General features: G+C 35.8%; 1 protein-coding gene across 1 annotated transcript in view; it reads right to left on the bottom strand.

The window, feature by feature from the left end:
* The window catches only part of TMEM131 (transmembrane protein 131), a 93,895-nt gene that overhangs the window by 17,764 nt on the left and 56,878 nt on the right, over nucleotides 1-19,253 (bottom strand). Inside the window, exons 12-29 of the mRNA XM_064711201.1 lie at nucleotides 17,278-17,386; nucleotides 15,371-15,479; nucleotides 14,478-14,631; nucleotides 14,206-14,376; nucleotides 13,823-13,933; nucleotides 13,602-13,736; nucleotides 13,081-13,185; nucleotides 11,691-11,777; nucleotides 8,442-8,594; nucleotides 8,213-8,288; nucleotides 7,994-8,111; nucleotides 6,368-6,506; nucleotides 6,168-6,277; nucleotides 5,722-5,788; nucleotides 4,644-4,795; nucleotides 3,164-3,306; nucleotides 1,864-2,050; nucleotides 612-797 (exon numbers count right to left, since the gene is read on the bottom strand). Coding sequence (XP_064567271.1) covers nucleotides 612-797; nucleotides 1,864-2,050; nucleotides 3,164-3,306; nucleotides 4,644-4,795; nucleotides 5,722-5,788; nucleotides 6,168-6,277; nucleotides 6,368-6,506; nucleotides 7,994-8,111; nucleotides 8,213-8,288; nucleotides 8,442-8,594; nucleotides 11,691-11,777; nucleotides 13,081-13,185; nucleotides 13,602-13,736; nucleotides 13,823-13,933; nucleotides 14,206-14,376; nucleotides 14,478-14,631; nucleotides 15,371-15,479; nucleotides 17,278-17,386 — 2,312 coding nt within the window. The remainder of the gene's footprint in view (nucleotides 1-611; nucleotides 798-1,863; nucleotides 2,051-3,163; nucleotides 3,307-4,643; nucleotides 4,796-5,721; nucleotides 5,789-6,167; nucleotides 6,278-6,367; nucleotides 6,507-7,993; nucleotides 8,112-8,212; nucleotides 8,289-8,441; nucleotides 8,595-11,690; nucleotides 11,778-13,080; nucleotides 13,186-13,601; nucleotides 13,737-13,822; nucleotides 13,934-14,205; nucleotides 14,377-14,477; nucleotides 14,632-15,370; nucleotides 15,480-17,277; nucleotides 17,387-19,253) is intronic.

A 19,253-nucleotide genomic window follows, 5' to 3' on the forward strand; every position in this document is an offset into this window, starting at 1 on the left:
CAACAAGGTATAATTAGTACATGTCTGTTTGCTGAGGAAAAACGTGCATTAATATCCTACTATGTAACCTGTGAGTGTGCAGTGTTGCAAACAATGTCCTTCAGGTTCTCAGAAATCCCATTATTAGTATCACCAGTTGTCTGTCACATTACAAGTGGCAGCAAAGTTAAATTCATCCAAGGCATCTGCTAAGCTTATTACAGTCCCTGCCTTATATCTCTCTAAAGCACAATACTCCAGAGAAGGATGCTTACATTTCTACAGGAATTCACTGCTATCAGTGCTTTAATACCTAAATATGTCTCAAGTTTGGCTTACTTATCAAAACCCCTACAGATTATCAGGGCTAAGAGGAGTACATATGTCACCCAAGGAAATAGGTTCAAACAAGAAGTGTATTATTTTGTCCTTGGTTTGAAAGTCAGTACTCCTTTGCCTTAAACAGTTCACACTAAATCTACAGGAGTGTTTATGAATTTGATCTCCTTTTACCCTATTTTAGTGTACCACAATTAGAGCATGTGCTGAATACCCATGTGTTTCTGTGTAACCCATATTGGAGCAGTGGCAGCTTGTGCCCATACAGCAGTAAGAACAAACACACACACAACCTCATTATTCCTGAGATGATTATGTACAGTGCCAGTTCCCAGTTGGGCCTGGGCAGTGCTTCAGCACATGTTGCCAACATGTGATATGGAAGCGATGCATTCAAGATAAATACAAATTCAGAGCCTCCCGCAGTGATGAATTTTAATTCACGTATAACTCTGGAAGCAGTGAAATCTGGTGTAAACCTGGAAACAACAAAAAGCACATCAGAACTTTTCATAGGAACAGCACAAAAATTTGAGGCAATTTTTATAACTCATAAATTATAAACTAAAAACCTGTAATTCAGCTCCATTGATTAGCCTAAAAATACTTGTGTACCTTTCAAATACCTCAAGATGTGTTTGATTATGTTCATTAACATCTATGCTTAACACATCTGATTCTAGATTACTCCTGAGGTACTATATGAAGTTATAATACCTGACAATAAGGTTTTACCACACTTGTTAATAAAAGCTATGAATGCAGTAAAAATGTAATAGCAGGTCTTAGTAAGTAATGGAGCCAACTACTGTGTGAGCTATAAATTTTTTAAACACTTCACCTTTGAGTCACAAACTTGACTTTTCAAAAACACTCTATCACCACTATTTCACAGTCTCATCACAAACTAAGATTGTGCAGAAATACTAGTGAAATACTATTCCACTGCAGCAATATTTCAAACATCCACTTGCAGACCAGAAGAAACTTCTGAACTTTTTAGATACCATTTTATGAATAATTAACTTTACAACAAAGCACTGTTAAAAGATCAGTGTTTGGTGCAGAGACTTTTTACAATTGAAAATGACAGAACTACACAATCATTGTCATTAAGGCAAGAGAAGAAATATTCAAGACTAAAATGCTGTGCATTACAATAAAAATCCTTGGACTGAAGGCTCCCTTCTACATACTGCAATGCACCAAATCCATATGTAGGTCTAGGTCCCATGTGGATTCACAAGTTAAATGAGGGAAATTTATATAACCTCAAATACTAACATTATTCCAACACAGCAAGTTATACTTACTGGACAGTAATAGCAGTAATACTAGTCAGTCACAAAACCATGGTGAAAGGAAAAATCAAATAGTGTTTGCAAGAAGAGAAAAAAAAGTCATAGTTGTATAACACTGCACAAAACCCATATACACTCAAAACTTCAGAAAAAAGTCCTCAGAATTTAACCAAGAGTTTTCCTCTGAAACAAAATTAAAATTCCAAATGTAACGCTCCATTTAGATGTAAGAAAAACCACTTACAATATGACAATGTCTTTAGAGGCATTGGCACTTAGTGCAAATTCCTGACAGTTAACTACTTTAAATCCATATCCTTCACATGTGTAGCCACTGATTTCCATCGTTTTCACATTAATCTGCAGCTGCCCTGTATTTTCCACTTTAAACGTTCTTCTGAGTGTGAAATTCGGTTCTTTATATTTCATTTCTAGAAACAAACAGCAGTGGTTAGTGTTATGCTAAGCAGATATCCTTCAGTATATTCATATTTTACAGCAGAAGAGAGTTCTGTCAGTATTACAGCAGAAGACAGACTAGCAAGGTCCATGGAAATTAACTTGTAGGAACACATCTCTGCAGCCAGATTCCCATCACTGTCAAGGTAGGGAACTTGTACAATTCCAGAGCCCTCTAACTCATCACAGAAAAAACACAAACCCCCTAACCTCTGACAGCACTGCTGCCCCACAAAGAAATCACCACAGCTGCAAAGCTCTTTGATATTCTGCCTAATGTTGTGGTATTCTGTGAACAGTCCCAGCAAGAGAAGAATTAAAATGGGTTTTTTTGTTTCTTTTTGTTGTGTCTTAAAAAAAATTACATGGCTTAACTACATATATCTTATTAGCAAAAAAAATCCCTAACCACAACAGGCAAAGGGCAATGACTAAGCTTTACTTCAGGTTTTCTTACTCATGCATCACAAAAAGCAGAATAATCTCAGATGATAATTAACATGGCACTTAGAAATGTCTGGAAAACTGCAAAGTACCAAAGCAGATTTTAATACCAGATATAACTAAAACTCTTTTACCAGTTTCTTAAGTAATATAGGTACTCTTAGCTCTCCTCTCAGAAGCAAGCCTGAGGCTACAGAGCAGAAACCTCTCTCTGATCTCAGAGTAGAATTTGGCTGGGATTTAATTTTCATCAAGGAACATGCCCAACCATTTTTTCCCAATGGTTATGTGCTTAAAGATTATGAAGGTATGAAGAAAAGAAGTACACAGAAAGTTACTCTCATGATCCAATTTGTATTGAATTTAGAGATTTTGCTAGTAAATACGCAAAGATCTTTACCTCCTCTGTCTTGAATTTAAGCGGACAAACAGCTTCTGTTTTATTTCCTAGCTCTCACGTTAAAACAAAAACCATAATATATTTTGTATTCTGCCTAAATGCAGTAGCAATTTTAATGTATTTAAATGAGTTAAATTTCTAGGTCACTAGAAGAGGGAAAAAATATTTCTACACATGCCAAGTTTTACAAATAAAATACGACTTCTTTTCTGTTCAGCATATTAGCTCAAGAAGTACTCACTTTCTGAACAGTCTTTTAATAATGCTTCTGTGATTTTAAAGCGTAAAGAACTTCCTGGACCAGGAGGTTTGCCTGCAACCTTCAAGCTCTCAGTTGTTCCTTGTCCTTGTACCATTATGGCATCTACTACAGTCAAATTATTTCTGTGGAAAAAGAAAATGGGTGAGGGGTAACATTCATAAAAGCTTCTCCATAGACTATGAGTCTATATCCCAAATCTGGAGAAGAAATATACTATTCAAATAGCTGCTCCACAGCTAATTCCCCACATTATGGAAGTAAACAGCAGGGGTCTCAAATGTAGTGTTTGCAAAGACAAAACCCTATGAAATTACAACATAACATACAAATACAAACCCCAGTGAAATACTGGTTAAAATCTGTATCTCTTAGTAAGGCATCATATCTGACACAAAAGTGAACTCAAACATACAAATACAAACCCCAGTGAAATACTGGTTAAAATCTGTATCTCTTAGTAAGGCATCATATCTGACACAAAAGTGAACTCAATGCTCTTTATTAGAAAGACTGCGCTTGCACTATAGCTTTATTTTGCAAAGCGCATCTCTAACCAGAGACCCTTCTTTGAAGACAGTGTAGAATATATTTCAGAAATGAAGTATCCATGTGCTGGTGGCTGAGAGGCTGGACATGACCCAGCAAGCCAATCACACCCTGGGCTGCATCCAAAGCAGCGTGGGCAGCAGGGTGAGAAAGGGGATTCTGCCCCTCTGCTCTGCTCTGGTGAGACCCCACCAGGGGTGCTGTGTCCAGCTCGGGTCCCAGCACAGGAAGGACATGGACCTGTTGGAACAAGTCCAGACAAGAGGCACCAGGATGATGAGAGGGATGGAGCACTTCTGCTATGAGGAGAGGCTGAGAGAATTGACATTATTCAGCCTGGAGAAGAGAAAGTTTCCTGGTGATCACACAGGACCTCCTGTACTTAAAGGGAGCCTGTGAGAAAGATGGGGACAACCTTTTTAATAGGCCCTGTAGTGACAAGAAAAGGAGTGATGGTTTTAAAACTAAAACAGGGTAGATTCAGATTAGATATAGGGGAAAAAACTTTTTACAGTGAGGGTACTGAAACACTGAACAGAATGCCCAGAGAGGTTGAAGATGCCCCATCTCTGGAAACATTCAAGATCAGACAGACCTTTGAGAGACCTGAAGATGTCCTTGGTATTGCAGGGGGGATTGGGTTAATGACTTTTAAAGGTCCCTTCCAAACCAAGCCCTTATGTGATTCTGTGGTAAGTATAACAGTGGCTTATATATTTACATCACTGAATATATATGAATACAGGTAAAATACTCTAAGACATGTCACAACTACATTAAACCTCTCTGCAGATACATAGGATTCTACAATTATTCTTGTAAAAGCAATAGTTTCTTGTCAGCTGATTTCAAGTATGATACATATAAAGAGAAAAACAGAGAAAAACACACTTATTTCTGAAATATCTCTTACCTGATAACAATCAATGATGAAACAGTTTTATTAAGAGCTGGAGTGAACTTTACTTTGACAGACTTTCTCTCACCAGGTTTTAATATTAGACTTAAAATGGAATGACGAGCCAAGCCCTTCGTAAGTCCCACAGTGGTCTGTAGTGGTTGGACCTTAAGGGGGGGGGCAAACAAAGCAAGGCTTTAAAAAATAAGACATTTTTACATGTATTTGATAGAAATGGTATTATTTTAGCTAGAAAATTGATCTTGTTCTAAAAAAGGATACTACTCAGTGACATAGTCTGGTTTTTTTAACCAGAAACTCTGATAGCACAAGAATTTCCCTACTTATTAGTAAACTGCTTGCGTTAATGGAGAAGCAGAACAATACAACAAAACAGAACTGAGCTAAACTTCACCCATGTAGATTCATAAAGTTCAAGTGGAAGAAAAAGATCAGAAGTTCTTACAATATATATTTTGAACAATAAATTAGTATCAAACCATTATGGAATATTTTTTTCTCCTCAGAATTTTCAATTGTTAAGCAAACAAAATAGAAGAACTACTCAAAGAAGTCTATTTTGGAGAAGTTTGCCATTTGTCTTGAGACACTGAATAAGCATCAAATGGTAATCTAAAACAAACTGCAAATGGAGGGGAAAAGTCAGATAAAAAAGGTAGTGCTTAGGATGTGGGTGGCATGTTCTATATGAAAATCACACACTTAAAAGTAGACCACAATACTCAAATCACTTAAAAGAATCAACAAAGCAATGGAATAATCGATTCTTTGCTCATTGCTCATTTTAGAATTAGTAATCACTATGCTGAAGAAAATAATCCTGCCAGAAAGAGAAAATGCAGTTTTCCTGTAACTTCCACAGTTGTATTATAATACAAGCATATAGAAAAAGTGACACTTTATTAGTTACATTTGAAGGAATATTTCTTTTCCAGATTTCCTGATATCCAACAGATATTATATTTACATTAGATTTTCCACACTAATACCTGAAGACATGTCTGACTGAACTCTTATTAAAACAATAACAAACCTGAATTTAAAATTACCAAGAATGTATTGAAATACTTACACAATTTCTGAAGACCTGGAACTCTAGAGTCCTCTGATTGAAATTAGCTGGCTTACTCAAATTAAACCTGAAAAGAAATTGCAATTTTTTCTTTCTCACAGATCAGGGAAGGTAATGACATACTTGCATTTATGGATTTTAGCACAAATCAAGTATCTATGGTAGCCCAACATGCATCTGAAAGCATCACTTGATTTTATTTTTTCTTATTTCCCCCCATTGTATGTCAAGTTAAGGAAGAAACGTAAACACATTTCAGCTCAGTAAAAAATACAGATGTGTGTTCAGTGGCAATAGATTCAGCTCTCAAGTGGTCTAATGATTCAAATTCTAGAGGTGGCCAATATGAATTACCAACACAACTGCCATATCATGCATTCATTCCTTGTAAAATGCATTTTCTCTGCCCAGTGAGTACACCCCAAGGGTTGCACAACAACACTTACCGTTCCAACAGCTTATCAACAAAAGTGGATGGGTTAGAATACAGAGCTACTGGAAGAAACTGAACATACACAGGAGCATCAGCTGGATTTTCTAGAAAAATTTCTTCTTCCTGTTCAGAAAGAATTTTAAATAAGTTTACATTACCATTAATGCAATTAGAAATATCTGTTTAAATGATACTATCACTAAAACAACTTACTGATGAGCTGTTTGTGTTGGTAAGAGGGAAGTTTAGATGGCGTGGTGAACTAAGGATGGAGGGCCAGGACATTTCTGCTGTAATTTTCAACCTAACATTCTTCTGAAGATCTGTGTCCACTTCAAATACAGCATTCAGTCTGGAGAAACAGTTATAAAACTCACTTTTATGTTTTGCAGAAACAAATATCACTGAGATTCAGATCAGTAAGAAAAACAGCCCAAAAAATCTATTTGATGATTTGCAAAGGTACAAACAGTAGAAAGGAAAAGCTCCAATATAGCATCTACAATCCAGAAAATTAATTTGCCTGCATAGGTACAGTAAATTAGTACATCTACTCTAAATGCAATGGATGCACAGACTGTGTGCCTGCACCTCTGTCTAATAAACCTAAAGCAAATCTGAACAAGTCATACTTGGTGCTAGTTGCTACTACCATCAGTGAATGAAGTTCTTTGCTATTAAACAACCTCCACAACAGACTTGGGTCCCCTTCTCCCACAAGTTCTCCAGCATGAATTGAAACTAAACTAAAAGTACTGAGCTCTCCAGTCAGCAAAAGAAACATATACTAGGCTTCAAACCCAGAGAAATATTTTGGAGAAATTCCAAATGTCCAAGTCACAATACCTCTCTTTTCAGTTCTCTTTCCTTTCCCTGAATGCTCCTTTGGACAGCTGGGTAACTTTAAATCTCTTTAAAAGTATTAAATACTTTAAAATATAATAAATAATATTAAATCATTGTATATTCAAGTTAGAACTACTCCTTATTCAGAACTATTCTTTAGCATTCTCCTTGACTGTTCTCTTCCTGTAGGGAATAGAACATTCTTGGAAGTTACTGGTGCAGCTAAATAGAGGATTCTGTTTAGATCAGACTTTCTCAGGAGTTAATAATATATCACCATTATACCACAGAAGTGATAAGGGAGGAATGCCTTGGTTATACTATTTAGTTGCATACAGACATTTTGTTTCTTCACATGCCTTTTTTGAAAGGGTAATCTGGATGTTATCAACACAAAAGACACACACTCTTGCTGTTTATGTTAACTCGTGTCCCTTTGACATTAAATCAATTTTATGTATGAGAAGGCAGATATTTAAAAGGTATGTAGCAGTCTACAGAGTTAAACTTTTCTAAATATTAAGTAGCAACCATTAATCTTTCTCAAGGTAAAATAGCAGAAAATTTTGTAATTCACTGAAATGCAAAACTCCTGGTATGATAATGACAGAAAACCTTATGAAATCTTAAAAGGGATATTGAGGATATTATTTTAAAACTGTTTAAGCAGGGATACTGAACAACCAGTACAATCTGGTTTTGGAAATTTTTGCAGAGTAGAAACTGCCTTGCTGTTGCAATCTTGTAAAGAACTCCAGCAACTCAGTGAATAGTAACTGTCAATGTTTTCTTTAATTTGGGGAAAATTATTACTGTTTTCTAACTTTTAAAATTCTCTCTAAAGATTTTCCAGAGAAGGCCAAGCAATTCCTTTTTGGCCCCTTCTCATAGAGCACAGCAATATTAATAAGCCTTTTGTTCTATAAGAGCACACATATCACAGAATTAGTACTGACTTAAGGCCTGAGCAAACAACAGGAATATAACACTTACCTATGGCTTGAGTTCTCTTTTATTTCTGTCCATTCTTTGAATAAATTCTCATGCAAATCCCAGTCAGAATCCCATGCATCTTCTTGCATTGCTACGCTGTGCTGAACTTTAGATTCCGCTGTAGGAAATAATGTGGTTTTATAAATCTTCAAGTAAAATCATTACTTAAGGAGAAACTTATTTGAAATTATTTTCATTATAACGTTGAACTTTACTTACATTTAGATAGAAAAGGCAATCCTACATAACAATGATCTCCACACTGTAAACCAGGATCAAAATAAATATTTGCAATCTGCAAAACATGTAAGAGCTGATCAATTAAACAGCACAGTAAATCTAACAACCAAAGAAAAAAGAGGGAAGATTTCTGTTGAATACAGAAACTTAACATATGCTATATAGAAAAGAGAACTTATAAATGTTTAGAAATAAGACATAAACAGACCTTTGATTTTTTTCCTGGCTCTAAATCTTCTTTATTGCTTCTTAGCCTCTTATAATAAAACCTTACATCTTCTGAGAGGGACCGTATGTGTTGTATTTTCACTTTCTGAGAAAAGGAGTTCATAATGTTCAGGCTCTGGTGAACTACCTTCCCCTAAGGAAAATAAAAGGAAAAAAGTCTGTAGGATATGCATTTTTCCCTAGCATATGTATCTATTTATGCAGGCTGGCAACAACCACAGCACTGCTGAAATGTTAAACTGCAATTTTAACTACACTACCTTAAAGAAATGCCATTTGCAACACTTCAAGATAGTAAGTTTCTATGAAGTTGTATTTTTTACTCCATCTGCTTCCAAGCACAGTTCACCCTTCCTTGAAAATTAAGAACACCTGAAGTATCTTGGAAGGGCACAGACAACAGCTCTCTTTAATCAAATCACGATAAAAAATATCAGAAGAGGAAAGGCAAGAGAAAACGTCAGTTTGCTGAGCCTCCTATTACTAAAGGGAAACAGGCTTTTTGTAAAAGATCACTGCTGGCAATTAGAGATAATAATTAGTCATTAAGAATTAAAAATAATCTGAAAGGAAGAGTAAAGGGAAGCTACAGTTATAAAAACTACAGGTGACAGAGAGCTTTTAAAACCCTCTTCCTGCTCCCAAATGCAATTAAGACAGAACACACCAAAACTACATTTAAGAAAAAAGCCAGGAATTTTTTTCCCCACACCTTTACAGCCTGCCTGCTTTTCTGAGTCAAACATTATTCCACCTTTTAAGCACAGAAAATTTAGTTTAATTGTCATTATCAAAATCCTTACAATGCTCAAGCTCTACCCTGCCTCAGTTGTAAATCAATGACTCCATGGTCATATTTTACACCTTAACTCAACACTCAACCCTGGTATGTAGAGAGGAAACAAATAATGGAAACAAAAGCAGATAGAAGTGCAACTCAGGACTGCTGGGGAGACTCCAGATTTATGTTAAAAAAAAAAATCAGTTTGAGCAAATATAAATACCCAAGGCTATCTTTTAATGAACATGTTTTTCTTGTTCCCCTTAAATCAATACTTTAAACTTAAAAAAAAAAATAAATCTAAGTTTAAGTAGAGACATAGGAGAGGTCTTTTGCAGGTTCAAAATTTGCCTGTGGCCTCAGGAAACAGTCACATATTGCAACAGTCTCAACAGAAGTAATTGCAGAGGGAAAGAAAGTACAAAAATAAATCCTTAAGAGTACAGTCCTGTTAAACTGAACTAGGAGGTATATCTGAGCTTCATCTGTGAATTCCTATGAGTAACAAACTGTCATCAATGGGACAAGATACAGGTTTGTTAAAGTGTCTAGAACAAATAAATACTATTTTACTAAGACTTTTACACAGCATTTAGACATGAAACAACAGACAAGGGAAAACAATTGTTCAGCAGTAATAAGAAAAACAGAACAATGCCATTTAGCATAGAGGTCCTCAAAGATGAGCTTTGATCAGGGGAGAGTTGAGAGGTGGCACTGTGAGGCAAAGATGACTCTATGAAGCAGAAGTCAACAGAGCTAAGATTGGTTTAAATCAAGACACTGACCTTTACAAGACCTGTACACACTGCCAGTGTATTGCTGACAACCTTCAACAGAATACCAGAAATCACACTTAGGTACAAATACACTAAAACTATAAACAGACAGACAGCTCTGGGAACCAGGCAGCTGCAGGGGAATTACATCCTAAGTATGAACTGAAAAGCATGTGTTACTAAAATAGTAGCACCTAGTTATTCCTGGCTGGTGTAGCTGTCAAGTTTCTCCACCAAACACTGAAACAAAAAGAACTGATGCTATTTTAGGCTTATTTTCATAAGTAATAGAGGCATTACAGAAGAACTAAATGTTAGAGTAGCATGAAGTAAGTGAGCATAAGTTTAGTTTGAAATTATTCCAAGAAAAGTAAAAGTAAAACTAAGTATTTTATGTTCTCAAATATAAAGAACTAAGTGATCAACTAATGGAAGTAGAATGTGAAGCTGACTGTTCTGAAAAGCTTGGGGCTTGAATACAGTAAACAGTATATAATCTTGTCAAAAGTGATAGTTATATCCGAATCTATACTCCCAAACAAAATGCAGGAGGCCAAAGATCCCCTGAAAGAATAATTGTCTGAAAACATTACTAGAAAAGAAGTATGAAGACAATAAAAATCACAGTAATCTAGGGAAGAGTAAGAATAATGACAGCAACAAAGCTATGTCTGAGAAACACAGGTGCTATAAGAAGTATTATCTGCCAAAAAAAAATAAAGCAAAAGAAAATAAACAAACAAAACTCCCCCAAATAAAAACAAAGAACCCTCCCCCCAAAAAAATTGCACAGCCAAAGCAAAAAAGCTCACAAACAATAATCAAACAAAAAAACCAGAGGCCCTCCCCCAAAAATCAAGCTGACAAGACTGTGGGCATATTACTATGAAATACTGAGAAGCTCTTCAGCCATTTCAGCTAGAACAACTCAAAGGAGACTAAAAAAATATTACTTCTTTATGGTCCAACATAGAACAAAATATTTTGATGTGGCACTCAAAAGGGATATTCTTCACATGAATTCTTCTTCATAATCATAACAATAATTTCAAGTAATTCTAGTAGATTCAGATAGAGAATATAGAAACTGCTTTACGTCCAGTGAATGAAAGGGAACTGAATATTTAAGCAATTTTAACTTATCAAAAGCTTATGAAGTAGGTAAAAATGAAGTTTTAGATGTGGCACTCAGTGTAATAAGTACCCATATAATGGTGAGTCTGTATAGCAAAAAAACCAAAATAGATCTTAAAGATAAAAAACAACTAGTGACCTTTGCAACTGTAGGCATGACTGTTTGACCTCAAGAGCAGCAAAAGACTTCAGAAGAATTTGTGACACAGGAGATCAGAAGGAAGATGGAATATGTGGCAATTGCAGCAAACATTCATGAAGTCCTGCTGACTGACCTATCTTCCTCTGATGAGATCTATCCCATTACATGAGTATTCCAAGATCCCATTCAAGTGGGCTGTTGAGGAGAACTCATGCTTGGAACACGTAGCAGAAAAACCCCAAACAACCCCCAAAATAATGACAAACTGATCCTAACAGTTCAGTAGCACAATCTCCCCAGCAATTTGACATAGAATTCAGGACAGTGGTCTCCCTTGAAAAAGGCATATAAAGACAAACACAGCAAGTAAAAATTTAATCCTAACTCTCTTACCGGAAAAGAAGGTGGAAGAAAAACATGTTTTGGGGAGCACGTCAATGAGCCTACAGCAATCACAGCCTTCACTGGTATAGTTAAAATCTGGACAAAAAAAAAAAAACCAAGAAAAATTTAGAAAAAAAACTCCTTACATTTCCAGCTTTTAAATCCTCTTCCACTTTTAAACTGCATAGAATAACAAAACCCTGAAATTCTACAATTAATGTAGTCTAGGATTATGCAGACATTTAAAACATGAAGACATTAATTAAGATTTCAACCCATCATCATATTCTGAACAGTCCCTGCATAGTGTCAGGAAGCACTCCTCACTTCCTTTCTACATGGAACAGAAAAGCATACTGAAAACATAAGCTCCCCAATGGGATATTATATAGGTCTCATTTGAATGGAGCTTACTTTGCTGGAAAAGAGGAGAGTAACATCTTTAAAGCAACTGAGGGAAGAAAATACACCCAGCTTCTCAAAACATGGTGTTATTGTAATACCTTGAGACCACATTGAAAAAGCAGCTGGAAGGGATGGCAATGAGATTCAAGTACCAATACAAGTAGAATAACTTGTAACAAGCAAGAAAATAAAATGCTTCAGAATCTGTAGCTGAAAGGTCACATACACGCGTGGATATAATACCAGAAAGCTTAAAATCTCCAGTAACTGGCAGAATTTGGGAATTTCTCATTTTCTGTAGCACCATCAGAACTACACAATCAGTGATATAATTTCCTGACCTCATAAGCACAGAGTCAAATTTGGGGTTTTTTTTCCATATATCACAAAAAGATAGTAAATACAGATTGCATTATTAATTAGACTCTGTCTCCTGCAAAAACAGGGCACATGAAGTTGAGGCAACCAGTTGTTCTCTGCCATAATAATCAGTGCAAGGATTCTGTTTTATCAACTGCCAGCAAACTGTGGCAAGCTGCAGTATGGTCTAGTGGGCATGGGGGTATCCAGGGTTTTTAAACCTTAATGATTCTATGACACTCCAAAACAGTTTTCACATTGCATTTTGACAAAAAATGGCTGATATTACAGCTTTGTTTCAGTAACTGATAATGTGGAGAAGCACATTGCCAGTGCATGACATGCCCCAAGATCCATGTATTGATGCTTTGAGTATGTGTCATGTCACTGAAGAACCCAAACTGCAAAGCATTAGGTCAGATTTAAATGGATATTTCTGAAAGCCAGACAAAAATCATAATAGAAGCATAAGTAACCCTTCTGTTGTATGATGCAGGGTTAACTTGCAAAGATAACCTGACCTCTGGAGTTTCCTTCCAACCTCAACTCATGCTACAGTCTGTCCACTAATACAGCACTTAAAAAACTAAACAGATCTTTTGGGCAATACCCATTTATTATACAGTAAATATACCTCATAATCTGTTGAAATTTGTACAGCTCCATCATGAATTCCTTCCAGTTCCTTCGCTATTAGATTTACTCTGAACACTGCATAATAGCCTGATGCGAGTATCACCTGTAAATGGTAGAAAAAGACACCAATGTATTCCATTAAACAAAAAGAAATTTCACTAAAACCAGACTCAAAATCCATTTAAAACTACTGTCAGTGATAAACAACGAGTTCATATACATAAATGACTAACACAAAAATTATATATTCCCTTGTGGTGATAAATTTCCACTTATCCCAGATTAACAACAAGCATCATGAGCGTATTGCGATTGATTAGGTTTGGAAAGGGTAAATATAATGCTGCTCCTTAAAATAAATTTAGGAAGCCTACATGCTTTATCATACTCAAGTTCAGACAAAAATTAAGAATTCTTATCTCTCCTCTGCTAAAATGAAACTGAAAACTTGCAGAGGTTTGTCTCTTTTCTCCCCTCCTATATCTAGCTTTAAAGCAATGGATTCAAAGGTTTACTTACTGAAGACTGATCAGATGCAGTAGCATTTTGTAGTTCGTGGTGGTTTGCAATTATTGTTGTTCTGTTTCCCTTTTCAGTTGTTAGAAGTTCTACGGCCAAACCATCCCCTATAATATGCCAACTTTTTATAGCCAGCTTAAAAAGAACAAAAGGTATTGTTTTCAGTAACAACACTGATGTAAATTTTTTAAAAGATAAACTAAAAATAAATGCATCCTCACCTCTATTGGATTGCTGTTGATGACTGCAAATAAGATGCTGGTAGCTTCTGTTGCACTCAATATGCCAAAATCTATAAATCGCTCCTCACTTTTTGGTGACAGTACAAAGTACTAGAAAGATTGATAAAAGTATTTTAGCATAAGTGAAATATAAAGTGTGCTCAAACTGTAAGCTCATTAAAAATCACATTAATAATTTTAATACAACACTATCATGACAATCTCAAAATTCTAAATGAATAAACTCCCTATGCAAAACTAAAGACTTTAAGGGAACAAAAACGAATTTTTCAGCAAACACTGAAGTAGAATAAAGAATTAAAGAGTCTATGAAGTCTGCCTCTAATTACACAGAAGTTGCCAAAAAAAGGGAAAATACTTACATCAAGAAATCCTGTGTATGCTCGGACAGGTAGGTGAAATTTAGAAGCATTGGTGATAAGTAGGATATTATTATCAACATGAACAGATGATGTGGAAGGCATAAAATGAAGTGTAAAAATATATCTTGATTCATTGGGTGGAATTAAGACTGGTTTACTGAAGTTCTGGACCTAGATCAGTGAACAATGAAGACCAAGGTTACAACTGAACAAAGTGTATCACATTTAAGCATTTACTAATAGGTAAAAGCATTCACTGAAATGGGACTTACTTTAAACATTGGTTTTGCTTCTTCTGGTAACACAACATCATGTATAAGGACTGCAAAACTGAATGTGTTTGTTAAATAGATCAGTCTTTCCACAGAATCAGCAGCACTGTCACGGATGTGAAAGAGTGTGGCAGCATGATCAAATCCTAAATAACTACCAAAAGAAAACAGAGTAAAGAAAATAAAGATTTTCCTCAAAGTGTTTTCCTTACACAAAGAAAAGAATTCATTATTTCAAACAGCTAAAAAGATACATACCCCACTGCATGGTGAAACTATATTATCACTAGCACTATATTAGCACTATGGGGACATCAATAACTAAGTAATTCAAATAAGATAAGAAAACATGTAACTGAGAATAACAGAGGGACTAAAAGGAAGTGTTGAAGTATTAAGAAAATTTGCAGATCATGTGTACTTTTTATTAGCCAAATCATGTGTCTGCAGCACAAAGTTGTGATAAGGCAAGGTTTAGTTTGTTGGCCGTTAAAACAGTCTGCCAGTTCTGTTGATAAAATAGCACCTCATTCAAAATGTTTTTAGAGTCAACTTAGTCATACTTAGTAAATAAGTAACAAAACCCAAGGAAACACAGCATTCTTCCAAAATTTTGCTTAAAACCAAAAGCACCTTCTCTACCCTTACTTCATATGGCAATAGAACAGTGAATGCAAAAGCAGAAATGTTTTCAATACTGCATTTTTAAAATGTCTCATCTGCAGTCTTCAGCTGCTCTGAAAAATAACTCACTAAGATCAATTCTAACTCAAGCCTTGAAACCAACTTACTAATGGCTAAGACTGCTTCATCCATTTGTTTACAAACAGGAATAATCCCCTCTAATTTAGAGCATTTAGTTTTTGAACTATGTTCAGTTACTGGAAGCTTACCCATCCAACACTTCTGCTTGATACGGTATTTCAAGTTTGGAATAGCTCTTCTCTTTTGCTTTAACAGTTATTTTCCCAGAAGACTGTGATGCTCTTTTTGCTTTTGATGCTGCACACACAAGAATGTAAGTTTTTTAAAGCTGACAAAAATGGATCCATTAAGTTATACTAGAATGAGTGGAAGAATAAAACCACAGAGCTAGCCCAGAAATTAATAATCGTGGAAGGAAAAAAGCGGAGCTTAAGGGAATTTCAATAACCAAACTGACATGGTGTAAAGTCTATGAAACAAGAGATCCCAATTCTGAAATCTTCCCATTTAACACCAGTTAGATGACCTGCCCAATTTACTAAGCTTTTCTAGGGAAGCCTGATTGTTGCTGTCATATAAATAACCTGAACATGTCCAGAGGATCATTTGTATCCAGATGAATTGAAGTCTCCACTAAGAATATGGAATAAAACTATCCCTCACCTAACAGAACAGAAGCTTGAGACTGCTGGGCCCCTCAATTAGAATTAGCAGTAGAGAGGATCTTAATAATGAAGAAATGAAAGACAAACTAAATGTTGCAAAAAGATAAGCAGAATCCATGTAAGAACTTAAACTACACAAGCACCAAGAGTGATGCTCACAGATCTGCTCCAAGATCACAGAACAAGCAATGGCAGCCTGGTAGAGGTAGTGCCAAAAAAAAAAAAAAATCAAGGTATTCAAATACTAATTAAGAGAAGCCACCAAGCCCCTAAAGCCCCTGCATGTAATTAGGACAGCTGAAATTGCATATATTTAGGGCTGGCTGCTTCACTGATAAGAATTCATCAAGTCAATTCCTTAAACACATTAAGCAGCTTAACTGGGTATTTTTCCCAGGAACCACCATTCCTTCTAAGATGCACCATATGTTAGCCAGTAGACCCTCATATAACAATTCCCACCAGCTTCAAAATCTGAATGTATTATCACCTTAGGTTGACAGAATTCATCTCTTTCAGAAGTCATAAGCTAAAATGTACTTCACTTGTTTTAGAAACCATGAGCTATTACATTTCTAAAGTGCTAATCCATAAATGGTAATAAAAATCAATTCTTTCCTCTTTTTCTATGCAACTTCTAAAATTATGTCTACCACTACTATTTCATGTGTAAGATTCCATTTTTAAGCAATCCAGGCAGAAAAACTTACAGCACCAACTAGTATCTTAAAGCAGTAACATCTGAGTAGTCACCACCATTTTAACAGTTGATTAAAATCTCTATAAAAACAGAGGTGCCTTTCTACAAAGTGTCAGCATAGTATTTAAAGTCACACTGTGTAGGAGAAAAATCATAGAATACCAGATTGAAGGAGACCTCAAGGACCCCTGGGTCCAACCTTTCCTGGCAGAAGTACAGTTTAAACAGGATGTCTCAGCACCCTGGCCAGATTGATTGTAAGTGCCCAACACTGCAGAATCCACCCCATGTTGGGGAGATTATTTCAATGGCTGATTGTTTTCATTGTGAAAAATTTTCTTGTGTCTAATTGACATTTCCCCAGGAGTAACTTGTACTTGTTACCTTGTTTGTTAGGATTTCTCAAAAACAAATGTCTGCTTAAAACAAACATACATTTAAATAACCAGGGCCTTAACATAAGAATACAGTTATGTTTATTAAAAAAATTAAGAATATCTTCTCATCTGTATTTACCAGTCTAAGATACTTGTTCATCATAAACAAAGACAATCCTTTCAGAAATAACTGAAGTTCAGAAGAATTGTAAGCCTTTTCCAGGTAGGAAAATCCCATTTTCTTCTCAAAATTATGAACGGTTTTTTGTTTAGATAGTGAAAATAATCGATGAAACTTCAGTAAGTTTTCAGAAGCACTTGACAAGTTCTAAGAAGAGAGGAGCAGTACTTACCATCAAAGCTAATGCTTGCAACTTTGGTATATTTACTTTCAGAGGCTTTTAACGTAACGGGCTTGAAATACACTGTTATCGCTTCATTCTGTGGTGTAGGTCTAACACTCTGCAAACAAAATATGAAGCATCTGTAAATGTATTATTGCTAACATGCTGTGAAACCTTTCACAGTGATAAAACTGCAACTACTTTTGGTCAAGCTCTTGCAGGTCTGTCTTTCCTATAAGAAAGCAGCATTAAAAGTGGTTTTAGAATTTTTTTCAGGTCCTACAAATTACTCAGTCAATATACAGGAAAGTAGGAAACAGTGAGTTCTCCTTGGGGATGTTGAATTAAGTGGCAGCATGGCCAGAAACATATTAATAAAACAGAAACCAAACCTTATTTAAATTAGGATTTAATTTTTGTTCTTAATGCTGCAGGGCTCAATAGCTAGGATATTTGTTTCTGGTGCACTCACTAACAAAGCTGTTAAATGACTTGTGCAACTACCAGAGAGGATACAGACATCTCCTTAGTCTCTAATCCCATGATAAGTCTGCAGAGAAAAAAAATAACTAACTGTATAGAGAAACATTTTGTAGATCTGTGATGACACTCATTCTACACTAACACCTTACAAGGTCACCCTTTACATCTGAGGATTACTGTTTTAAACTAAAGGGAAAAGGTAAATGGCCATCACTGGAAGAGCGACTGTGTCAGTCAACAGCCAGAGCTGATTTGTAGAGGTACTCATTGCTGTGCAGCAGGATAAGGGATTCCATGTCATCTGAAGACTCTATAGAGATTGCTAGCAAACCATCTAGATTCCATGGAGAAGCTGGGCATGAAGCATTTACATGCTCTTATTCTTGTTTTGCTTAAAATTAGGATGGCTGCCATGATTCTTCCTCCCCAGCTGTCTCCTCCTGCTTTAAGAACAGCTCAGCTGCTCACATAGCAGCTGTTAAGCCACAGCAAATCACAGGATGCTGCATCAAGAAAACTGAAATGAGTGCTGCCTTACCTTCTGCTGGGCTGCAGAGGTTTAGCACCTGTTTAATAAGCAGCTGAGCCTTTCTTGGTCAGGGAGGAAGGCAGACAGCTAGTGGCACGAACCAATTACAGTTCTTCCAAGCCAAGATGTCCTTGATTGTAAATTAAAGCCATAAAAGTGTGCATAAATAACTTAGTTCTGCAGAACACATGATCTTTAGTGGGAATAAGCAGCACTACTCCTGCAGCTAATGAATAATCTCTGTTAACTCAAGCAGAGGTTTTGTATTTTGGATTTATAGCACTGACCTTTGTCCACCACCATATCTACATACATGGGGTGCAGATATTTGGTATTTCTTTTCATAAGTCAATTAATAGTTATCTCAATTTTCTTCTAATGAGATCCACACTACAAAACTAAAATCTTGGCAGATCTTTAAAAAAAACCCTCCTAAGGTAGATGAAATCAAAGCTGTGATAAAGTTCACAACTTCTGGATGACAGAGACAATAAATATTTTCAGAAGCTCTTTTCATGCAAAATGCTTTCTTTAATAGCTGGTTTGAAATAATGCTGATTTTCATCTAGTAAATCAAACTGGAATTATTCAAAAGGACAGCCTGTTACAAAAAAAAAAAAGGCAGGTTTCAGAGGTGCATCTCTCAAACTACAAGTGAAACAAACCTACATGTATTTACTCAGAATGTCTACAGCTGGTGAATTTAGTTAAGGAAGGGATTTACACTGCTTTGTTGAAAATTTCTGAACTACATAATGCACATTTCCCATTTGTTGCTTGATTAAATGTTATAAAAGGAAATACAAAATTAAGACAACTAGGGAAAAACAAACATCCTTTCGGTATCCTTTCACATTTCCTCAAATTTCAACCTATTTCAAATAAAGCTCAAGTAGAGTCTGTCCTGAAATATGCATTAAAAACCATCATCAAAACAAATTCCATCAAGAATGTAATACCACCAATTTTCTAA

The sequence above is a fragment of the Zonotrichia leucophrys genome, chromosome 1, assembly GCF_028769735.1.
Source record: "Zonotrichia leucophrys gambelii isolate GWCS_2022_RI chromosome 1, RI_Zleu_2.0, whole genome shotgun sequence".
NCBI classification, from domain to species: Eukaryota; Metazoa; Chordata; class Aves; order Passeriformes; family Passerellidae; genus Zonotrichia; species Zonotrichia leucophrys.